Below are 11441 nucleotides of genomic sequence, written 5' to 3'. Positions count from 1 at the left end.
GAGTGGTGGCCCACCAGATCCTTAACAGGTGATCTGGTCCCCAATTAGTAAACTCTGTATAAGATAACGATCTTCGGAAAAGGAGCGCCGTCGCAGGCCTTACTCAGAGCCATTCTGTTGTCAGATAACCTGCCGATGTATCTGTTGAGATTGGTGCCTTTAAGAATAATAACTGTCTTGATTGTGTTTTATCGCCGTATAATCTTTCAAGTATCTTTCATTCATTAACGTTAAGGTTTTCTTAGCATAGTATTTGCATGTTTTAACGACTCTCTCTCACTAACAACCATCGCGTTACGCGGGATCCATGTGCCGTTGTCAAGTGAAATCAGACAATCATTGATGATACTGTATTGATGCCGTGTTGACGTTCCGGGATTGAGAGTTCGCATACTATATCATAGTTGAGGTTGAATTAGTAATAAATTGATTAATACAGAAGTGGTTGTGTGATTCTTTCCTGAAGTCTATGCATAAGATCTGCTTCTGCGTTGAGATCTGAACTTGATGACCTTAATAAACACACTAACACATACTCAGTAAATGTTAAAGCGATAACGGGGCGAACCGGGGACCTAAAGATAAGCGAGAATGAGACGAACCTAGACAACGATGCCGAGTTAATCTAAGTTAATCTTGCATACTTACACCACACCTGCATAACTGCATACGATTAATTGCCTTATTCCGATCGATAACCCACCCTCGTCACCGAGGCGGGGTCTGGTTATCATAACGACTTGCATCATCATAATTACACCCACTCGCATAATTACTACAATTACCTCTCGAATTGGCATAATTAAATGTGCATAATTACATAAATTAACATATTTCCGGATAATTACACATTTGGCCAAATTTCATTTGATTACTATTATTTTCACTGAATATTCATAACCCACATATACAACATAATAATTTCACCCACGCACGCATACAACACATCAAAATTTTCATACCCAACATATACAACAGTAGTATCTGCACACATGGGGGGGGGGGGGAGAAGAGGACATCAGTGGGGGCAATGGGCAAGACGCCAAGCACCGAGAAGCCCTCCGTAGGCGCTAGAGTAAGGCAGCCTTAGGTCGGAGAAATTCTAATATTAAACTTCACGCTATAAAACGGCAAACACAATATAACTGGAAAAAAGTTAACGTATTATACCTGTAATCATTACCAAACACAAACCTATCACCCTCCGTCACACAGTACCTCTTGATGGGATTTAGCACCAGTGTTCATTTTCTACACCCAATTATAACAAATTTATATATTGAAATATTACTGGTAGAAACCTCCTGGTTACACAAGGCCACAGGGGATTATTGTGTCCGTCCGTCGTGCAGGGAGGGGCTGGGTGGGGAGGGTGGGGCTGGGTGGGGAGGGGCTGGGTAGGGGGTCGGAGGGATTGGGCTGGGTGGGGAGGGGCTGGTCACCCCGTGGTGCCCTTATAAAACAACATTTAACCTACTCACGCCAGCTTGTGCCCGCCCTCACAGTCGGGCATATTTGCGGAATACACCATGCCACCTTTGACCCTGGCCATTGACCGAGCAACCCAACGTTCCTACCAGCTCCCTTAGCAGGAATGTGTTTAATATCAACGTCTTAATTGTGAATATCTTCACCACCAATAACTCAATCAACAGTCAAACAGTACCTAGTAAATGGCTTTGGATTAACATTGAAATATTAATTTAAGTTATATTTGATTTTCTATTTTAATAATGTAATCTCACCAGTCCACCTCGAATCTGAAATGGGGGTGTTCCCTGTACTTTGAATAGTCTACAGAGTTGGGCAGGGCATGCTCTAAACATTACCTCCACGTATAAAAAAATACACCAACACCTGGCTCTACGTAGCAATTACAGAAACATTGCAGTGCACAATTACAGGTGCGATTAATCACAGGTAAGCTCACACCAGCTACAGCAACTGCATGGCACACAACACGCCTTACTGCAAGTGGCATACAGCGTCAAGATGCAGAACTTTACTCTCATTCGACACCTTTCGACTGCAACTCACGACTGAGTGCAATGATACATTGCGTGCGATTGGTCACGTGAAAAGCCGAAGCCGGCTTCTTACACTATGCACTGTACACATAATATACATCACCATACAAACACACATTTCACCACACATCACAAAATTTACCACGAACTATTCACTGTGCACTTGACGCTACACTGCACTATAAACCACAACTACACTATGCAAGGTGCGTACATAGCCATCAGGTGGGATTACAGTAGACTTGCAGACCCCTGCTGTTACCATCATATAAAATGAAAAAAATAATACCAGGCTAAGACCAATTAAATGAAACCCAAAGGGATTAAAAGCGAAACTGCAGAAAGTAGGCCTGACATTTATTTATTTTGATATCATGAACATATATTTAGTGTATGAAACCAAACGTAAATATTACAAAAATGGTTACCTTTTCTTTTATTAAAGGGCATTTAAAAAGCAATAAAAAACAGACTGGGAGCATGCAGAAAAGCACGGCCACACCAGACAGCCACTTTAATAGTAATGCAAACAGTTATAATTCATACTTATTCATTTAATACGTAACCATCAAAATGCATTTCTAATTCGTGTTTTATAAGGCAGCATAATGCTTTGGATATCGACTATTTCACTTCGACACTCAATAACTTTATCTGTACAGAAAGCCCATCTATGCTTGGATGACACCTACACCCCTATGCATTCTTGAAATGATAGAATCCTGTGAATAAGGCGAATGCTATGGGAAATCGTCTCCAACTCCAGGTTACACATCTTCCAAGGTGCCATTTCACACGTGCCGTCCCCTCCTACTCAGCTTTGTCCAAAAACTCCACCCACACCTCCACATCCACAAACTGCTGGGGATTGCCTCTCTCTCCCTCGAAATCAGAATGCTCCTCCTGCTTCACGCTGCCTCCATCCACTTGTAGATTGGGTCCTGGAGTCGAATCTTGATATTCACATTTCACCGTCACTTCTTCACATTTCACTGTCACTTCTGGCTGTGTTGCCAAGTTGGAATTTTCTTCTGATTCGTGTTTCATGAGAGATGGGCTCATTGCAGCATGTTGATTTTCACAAGTCAATTTCACTTTCTCCTTGTGGATCTTCTCATGCCTCTTTAAGTTTCCTGATAATGTAAATTCCTTCCCACAGAGAGTGCACTTGAAAGGATTCTCACCTGAATGTGTTGTCTTATGTTTCTTAAGAGATTTTGAATGAGCCAATGCCTTCCCATACACCAAGCACTTGTATGACTTATGCACTTGGTGTGTTCTCTCATGAACACGAAAAGTTTTTGAATGAGCAAATTCCTTCCCACACACAATGCACTTAAAGGGCTTCTCGCCCGTATGTGTTCTATTATGTTTCTTAAGATATGCTGACTCTGCAAATGCCTTGCCACATACACTGCACTTGAAGGGCTTCTCGCCTGTGTGTGTTCTCTGATGAATTTTAAGAATTTTTGAATGAGCAAATGACTTCCCGCACACAGTGCACTTGAAGGGCTTCTCACCGGTGTGTCTTCGCTGATGAACACGAAGAATGTTTGAATGTGCAAATGCCTTCCCACACACAGTGCACTTGAAGGACTTCTCACCGGTGTGTGTTCTCTGATGATTATGAAGAGTTACTGAACGAGCAAATGCCTTCCCACACACAGTGCACTTGAAGGGCTTCTCGCCCGTGTGTGTTGTATTATGTTTCTTAAGATATTCTGACTCTGAAAATGCCTTACCACATACACTGCACTTGAAGGGCTTCTCGCCTGTGTGTGTTCTCTGATGAATTATAAGAGTTTTTGATTGAGCAAATGACTTCCCACACACACTGCACTTAAAGGGCTTCTCGCCAGTGTGTTTTGTCTGATGTCTCTTCAAGTTACACATCTCATCTGTGCTGTATGGACACTGGATGCATTGGTGCCTTTTACTTCCAGCCTTTGCCGAGCCTCTCTTCTCCATGTGATTGATTCTGCAGATACATACATATTACACACAATTTACAGGCAGACCTTGCTTAGTGCGACCCTTAGAGTGCCGATTTGTTTCAGCGCTCTTTGTCCTGGATATTTTTGTTCTTAATTTTGTTTAGTTTACAAAGTGCTCACGAGTAAGAACACGCAGCAGCGCAAGAAAACGAAGAGCGACGCATACTCCAAGCCAAACAGACCCCACCCCTCACGATTTAATTATCACGATTCGTGGTCATGATTATGTTTAAAAAATGACTCGTTTAGCCAGTTGAGAACTCACACGACCAGGATAGAGTTTCAGTCACCACCTAAAAAAAAAACCTCGCCACACAAATTTAGATTGAGGGATTCACTAAGATCAGGGAGGTCCTGAAGCATTTCTCTGAGAACGACCCGGACTGGAAGCGCAGCAGCTCCTTCAACCTTGTCTTCCTCCACTGACTTGTAGGATTAGTAAAGTAGAATGCACTCGTAAGTATAGTACATAATACTGATGTTATAAAACAATATTTTTACTAAATGTTTAGCATCTGTATTATTAGCGCTATTACGGGTACCCAAATGAAGCCCTCATATTATTCATACTAAATATACATTGTCAGGAACGAATCCCTATGGAGTATACAATGGTTTTATGATGACCCCTTGTAGCGCTGATCGATTGGCACTTAATTCTCCAGGAACAACGCATCTGGAGGAGCGCTAAGCGAGCTTTGGGTGTAAAGGGCAAGGGCACACACACCGACTGTGGAAGCTACTGGTCAGTCTGCCTGTCTCTCTGACAGGGCAGGTTTTGCCCACTCACTGTTCAAGCAGGCTAGACCCACTGCCGTGCAAACGTCACCAATCCAGCATTCCAGGTTCACCACTCTGGTCAAATGAAGCTGTCACCCTGATTAGTAAGAGAGTCGATAGATATAATTAAGTCCGTCTTGAAAACTCACCTCTTTAAACTGTCTTTGTGTGTGTGGGCGAGTGTGTGTGGGTGGGTGAGTGTACCGGTTAGCGCGCTGTGCTATGAACCCGGCGACCCGGGTTCGATTTCCCCTCAAAGCCAACACTAGTGACAAATATCTGAACTGGTCTTAGGCCTCCCCTAGGTCAACTCGGCCTCAAATGAGTACCTGGTGCGGTGTGTAAACATCGCCACTAGGGAGACAAAGGCAGGCTGGGCGTGGTGCTGGTCACCTACCCCTTCGTGTGCCGTGACGGCCTTCATAGATGCTCGCTGACAGTGGGTGAGTGTGTAAGTGTATGAGTGGGAGCGTATGGGTGAGCGTGTTGGTGGGCGAGTGTAATTGGGTAATGCTTTGAAATCTCATTCAGACTAAAATTAAAGGTCTGGACTGGTTTTGTCCGAATATTCAAGTGGTGAAAAGCGGCCTGCATATTACTCAATCGGGAATACGCGCAAAAGCATCCCCCACCCCCCCCCAAAAAACTCGACGATCCTGAACTAGAGTATGGAGGCTCTGAGAGGTGAAGTAGTCAGCCAGGTGAAGACAAATTAAACTTAAGAGAATCAAAGCAAAGTCAGTAAGGCAAGGGCAGGAGGCAAGGCCTGCATGGCTTGGCCCCACGTAGTAACGTTCCAACCTGGACATCGATTCCATACTTGCCGCTCCTCAATTGCTATCGCTACGAGAGAGGGAAGAAGCGAGGCTGTACCTGGGTAAACAACAACAACCAACATCACGATGTGAACTTCTCACCTCTGATCCGAGAGTTGCGCGCACAGAAGCAGCTCCTGGGAATTTCGTGACGTCATACGGAAGCACGCAGCGGGAGAGATGACATGACGTCACTAGCACCCACACCGACTCCCCTCAAGTTAACGCGGATGTGTATGAATAAATTATGGTAACGAGGCGTGCCCATATATGGAGTGATTGGGCGTGGCTGCAGAATTAATGGGTAAATTACGTTAATGAGCCGCCAGTGGTATTTGTTTTACTGCAGACTCAACATATAACGTCACCCCGGGCCTTTGAAGTTAAGGGAATAATAAAAGTATACACTAATTTCCAAAAATTGGTTCCGCTGTAACAGAAGTTTTCCGTTTCATTTACTAGGTATAACCGCGTGAGCCATGCGGCTCTTGACTCGGGTGCAACCGCAACAAAACAAAAACATGAACAAGAAGCATCTTAAAGTGACTACACGCAACAGAAAAATCGTGGAAAAAACAGCAAAGTCTTCCAGAAAAAACACCATATTTCAACGCTATGTGCAAAAATCCCAGTGGGATGCAAGTCAAACAATAACAACCATAAGACAATGTAGATTACAGTTATCAGGCTAACTCTGTACTACAACAAACAAACATGGCTAAACCAAAACTTTTCAAAATCACCAAAATAAACTCATAGGAACTGTGATTCAAATTTAACAATAAACGATATACATAACATGTACGACCAAACTTTGCAGCCTTAGTTGGCTGCATGAGTCACTCCATAACAGCAGGAGTATCAGTAGCAAAATCAACATTTTTCAATACACCTTTAAAGATCAGCACACTATTATCAAAACTCAAGATCATACTTTGCAGCGGTCATCCGGAATGATACATATGATTTCAGACCATTCTGAATAGCAGTGGCAGCTAGGGGTGTACAACTCCTCTAGAGCAGTTTTGAGTGAAGATCTCACAGGTAGTAATCCAGGTTGCAGTTTATTGGCGATAGCATTCCAGACCCTGGGGGCATCAATAGAAAAGGCCCTTCCTCCAGTATTTGTACGGCAATAAGGAATGTGAAGCTGGTGAATGAGAATTTGTTCTTCGAAACAGTGAGGAGATCCAGCAGTTAGTCTGCTGATTTTTTTTTATAAGTACATCGTGAATAAATAAGATCTGATGCACAATCCGTTGATCATTAAGAGAAGTTAAGTTTGACCCAATATAGAGATCGCAGTGGTGGGTCCTATACGGGCAGTTCAATGCAAATCTTAAGGCCGAGTGATAAATTGAGTAAAGCTTCTTCAGTAGAGTACTGGTCTGCTGGTTTATATACGATGTCACAGTAATCAAGTAGAGGCAATATGGTAGCTTTTATCAATTCCAAGCAGAGCATAGGGGGGGAGCAGTGCTTGTGTCGATACAGAATTTTTTTTTTTTTAATTTTACCAATATGATCAATGTGATCTTGAAAATTCAGTTTTGAATGACAGTCGCGTCGGGAATAAACTCTAGCATAAAATAGCGACCTTGCGTGGTTTCTGTGGGTGTGGAGAGAGCGTCGGGTGGTGTGAGTACGCGCATAAGTTTGGTGATCAGCGCGCATTCACTGATAAACGATCGTGGACGGTCGGTGCAGGCGTGAATCACGGGTGAAGTAAGAGAGGTAACCTCGATTCGATTGTCATTGCGATTGGGCCACGCTAACCACGCGCGTTTGCGCAAATGGATTGACGCACGAGTATCGTCAGTAATAGCTCGCCATAGTGCGTGGAATTGGCGCGCGAATAACTTCATCAGCGCGACCATTTTACCCGGGTTTTGCGCGAAAATCCTACTGACTACGCCAGAATCCCGTCGAAGTTCCTCCGTCATTTTACCCGGGTTTTGCACGCGAATCCTGCCGACGTTCATTCGCCATTGTGCCCGGGTGTTGCTAGCAAATCCTGTCGACATTCCTTCATTTTCTGGTGCTTGAGCGTGGGTGCTTATTTACTCCGCGCGTTTTACGCAGTAGGTTTTCGTGGCGACGTTCACGTTAAGGGTGTCGGCAGGTGCCAAATTCAAGCACGTGGTTGTGGTGGTTGTTATTGTGGTGGTGGTGGTGGTTGTGGTGGTACTGCTGGTGGTGCTTTTGGTGGTGGTGCTGCTGGTGGTGCTTTTGGTGGTGGTGCTGCGCCGCGCCCGCGCATATTCATACGGCTATTTTTTAGCTCGTGCACGTGGCGGCCAAGAGGTGCGGGTGGCTGCACGTGCACGAGTGTGGGCAGTGGCATGCATGGGCACGCACGCACGTGCAAGGAGTCTTCTCCAAACATTTGGGGGAGTGTTTGCGGGGAGTGTGTGTGGATAACCCCGGGTGGCCGAGAGCCAGCCACTAGTCATGCCTCACAGGGAGGACGCGGAGGCAGCGAGGCCGAAGACTCGAGCGGCGGCAGCGTGGAGGGAGGAAGGGGAGGTGGAAGGGGGAGAAGGGTCGGAGAGCAGCAGCCCTCACACGAGTGAGGAGTCAGGGGGCAGCAGCTCCCACAGATGATTGCCTGTATTTTGCTTCTACACTCAATGACTTAATATTACATGAAGCTCATCTCTGATTGCATGACACCGACACCCATATGCATTTTTTTAATGACAGAAGCCTGTGAATCCGTCTCAAACCCCTGGTTACACATCTTCCCAGATGCCATTTCACACGTCCTGGCCCCTCCTACTCAGCTTTTTTCAAAAACCCCACCCACACCTCCACATCCACAAACTGCTGGAGAATACCTCACTCTCCCTCAAAATTGGAATTATCCTCCTGCTTCACGCAGCCTCCATCCACTTGTAGATTGGATCTTGGAGTAGAATCTTGATTTTCACATTTCACCATCACTACTTCAGATTTCACCATCACTTGTTCACATTTCACTATCACTTCTGGCCATGTTGTCAAGTTGAAATTTCTTCTGGTTCTTGTTTCATGAGAGATGAGCTCATTGAAGTACGTTGACTTTCACAAGCCGATTACACTTTTTCCTTGTGGATCTTCTCATGCCCCTTTAGGTTTCCTGATAATGTAAACTTAATCCCACATTGCACTTGAAGGGCTTCGCGCCCGTGTGTGTGCTCTGTTTCTGCTTCAAACGTCGACTGCGATCCGTTCTGCATGAACACTGGTCGCATTGGTGCCTTTTAGCACGAGGCTGTCTTGAGGGCCTCTTCTCCATGCGATCGATTCTGCAGACATACCTATACATTATTCACAATACACATGTTGCGTCGTAATAAGGAGCTGTGCGCAGCTGACCCACCACGCTCACGGGCCGACAGGGGTGGAAGCTGAGGGGGAGGGGGACCCCCCCCCACCACTTCCTAAGACCCCTTAAGATAAGACCTTCCAGAAGGTTTTAGGGGGGGGGGCGTGAGGGGAGGGGTGACCCCAACTTGGGGATAAAAGGGCAGCCCTCGGGACGATCGTGGCAGTACTCACCAACTCACGCTCAAAGACATCTGAAGACCTGAAGACTGGGACAGCACCTGGGGACGTTGAACCGAGGCTCTCATTAGAGCCGGTTGTAGCAGACCCGAGGTAGCGCAGGACACCCTGGGACCCTCTCCGAGGCTCTCGCTAAGCCGGGGTTGAAGCGTAGCTGGCGTGTAACGTAGCTGGCGTGTAGCGTAGCTCGGCGTTTAGCGTAGCTGGCGTGTAGCATAGCCCGGAGTGTGTAGTAGTGTGTAACAGAGTCCTGTTCAACAGAGTAGTGTTTAACAGAGTGCTCAGAGTTGTTATAATAAACGCGTTGCCTCCAGCAGACGTCTCTGTGTGGTTAGTTCTAGGACACAACACACACATTACAAGACAAGGGACCCCTGTATAGACATAATAGACTGTTGGGACAGGTGCTGTTAGCATGCACCTGTGAAGGCTGACAGTGCAATGAGGGGGTGGGTGGCCAGAATCACGCACTGGCGCCTTTGTCTCCATAATAGTGTAGCGGCATCGTTGAGCGCTGTATGCGATTGCCACTACTTAAAGCCTGTAATAACGGCCTCGAATCAACAGGGGGCTGAAGGGAGTCTAATGGTGATGAGTGAGGCCGTTGGCCGAAGGTAAACCCCAAGGTAGCTCGGGACCGGGGTTACGGACCCCCAGGAGGGGGGCTGGAGGATAACGTCACTCCCCAGGCCCCTCCAGATGGTTCCAGAAGAGAGGAGTGGCTAGGGGCGGAGTGAGCCAGGAACTGGTATAAAATCCGGACCCCTGAAGGGGACAGGCAGTCGTCGATTACCTGAAGACCGAAGAGCCACCCCGGTGACCTGGAGCTGCCACCTGGAAGACCCGAAGCAAAGAGCCCAAAGGGCAGAACCTGAACCCTTGGCTAGGGTCGGTGCAAAAGCTTAACCAGTATAGGGTCAGAGCGTAACCAGTGTAGGGTTAGAGCGTAACCAGTGTGAGGGCAGAATATTCTGGAGGAAATACCTCCTTAGTGTATCGGGTGGAAGGGGCTATACCCCTTTGTATTATGTACATGTTAAATACATGTTGCCTCCAGAAGAGAGAAGTCTCCCCAAGTTTGTACCAACTACATATGGTGCCAGAAGTGGCCAAGATAGCTATTGCTTAGCTAGTGTGAGCTATGGAGACAAGGAGTAAAACCGTACGGACCTGATCTTCAGAAAACGACGCAATAGCACAGGGAATGCAGACCCACGAGGATGAGGAAGAAGCGCCGCCGGCCGTGCAGCATGCCGTCCAGCCGCTTGGCGGTTCGCCGCCATCGGGGAGCGCGCTCTGGGCGGTGGACTCGAGCCTCACCGAGCTCCTGCATGCTGCGGGGTCCCTGCTGGATGAGATACATCGCGGGGAGCTGACGGCAGAGGACGGGGACGTGGAGCCACGCGGGGCTGCAATTCCCACCGCCGCTCCCAGGACTCCCGCCGACATTTAGAATTTCCCGCCGGAACTTCCCGCCAATCAGGAGCCGCCGCATCATCATCGCCGTCCCGCCAATCAGTAGCTGCCGCGTCATCATCGCCATCCCGCCAATCAGAAGCTGCAGCGTCATCATCGCAGCGACCGAGTAAAGGAGCCGACATCTTGTGCGGGGAGAGTGATACATCTCCCTCCATGTGTGGGGAAGAGCAGCGCCCGGCTGCAACCGTCCCTTCGCGACAGCAACGCCTGCCCATCCTGACAGCATTATCTGCCGCCGGGGGTGACTGGGCTGCTTTCCAGTGGCGCTTCCTCACCAATGCTGCAATGGCAGGTTGGTCCGAAGGAGAAGTGCTCCGAGTGCTCCCAGAAGGCCCTCGATGACGACGCTCTTGCTGCTTTCATCGCCATCCCGCCAGCCAAATGTGCCACCTTACAGCTGGCGATGCAACAGATGGCCGCTATTTACGGACCATCAAGCACCCACCATCGCTTTCCCGAGCGGAGGACCAGGGACTCTGAGACACCCCTCACCTTCCACAGCGCTCTGTTGGCGTTGGCAAAGTCCGCCTACCCCAGGATGGACAACGAGGGAATCCACGCGCTGGTGATGGAGAAGCTGTTGGCGCTGGCACGGGAGCTTCGTGTTGTCGTCCACATGATCGATGACACAGACCTGTGCTCCCTGCAAGTGGCACGGAGTGTCCAAGCCCACCTGCTCCTCCAGCGAGAGACGGGGCTGACGGCATGTGCTGTGGCCGGTGAGGTGCGCAGCGCTCCTGAAGATTCAGCTCCCGCTCAAGTCTTCACGTCCGCTCCTGACAGGGGATGGAGGAAGGACG

General features: G+C 47.7%; 1 protein-coding gene across 1 annotated transcript; it reads right to left on the bottom strand.

Annotated features, from left to right (window-relative positions):
- Window positions 1-2347: 2347 nt before the first annotated feature.
- On the bottom strand, window positions 2348-5779 carry LOC144953456 (uncharacterized). Its single transcript, XM_078884037.1, has 2 exons — window positions 5719-5779; window positions 2348-4005 (listed from the first exon to the last, which is right to left on the bottom strand). Exons 1-2 carry the CDS (start codon window positions 5772-5774, stop codon window positions 2838-2840), a joined length of 1224 nt encoding a protein of 407 aa, XP_078740163.1. The 5' UTR covers window positions 5775-5779; the 3' UTR covers window positions 2348-2837.
- Window positions 5780-11441: the final 5662 nt, after the last annotated feature.

The sequence above is a fragment of the Lampetra fluviatilis genome, chromosome 76 (genome assembly GCF_964198595.1).
Source record: "Lampetra fluviatilis chromosome 76, kcLamFluv1.1, whole genome shotgun sequence".
NCBI lineage: Eukaryota > Metazoa > Chordata > Hyperoartia > Petromyzontiformes > Petromyzontidae > Lampetra > Lampetra fluviatilis.
This window is presented reverse-complemented; position numbering and strand designations above follow the sequence as displayed.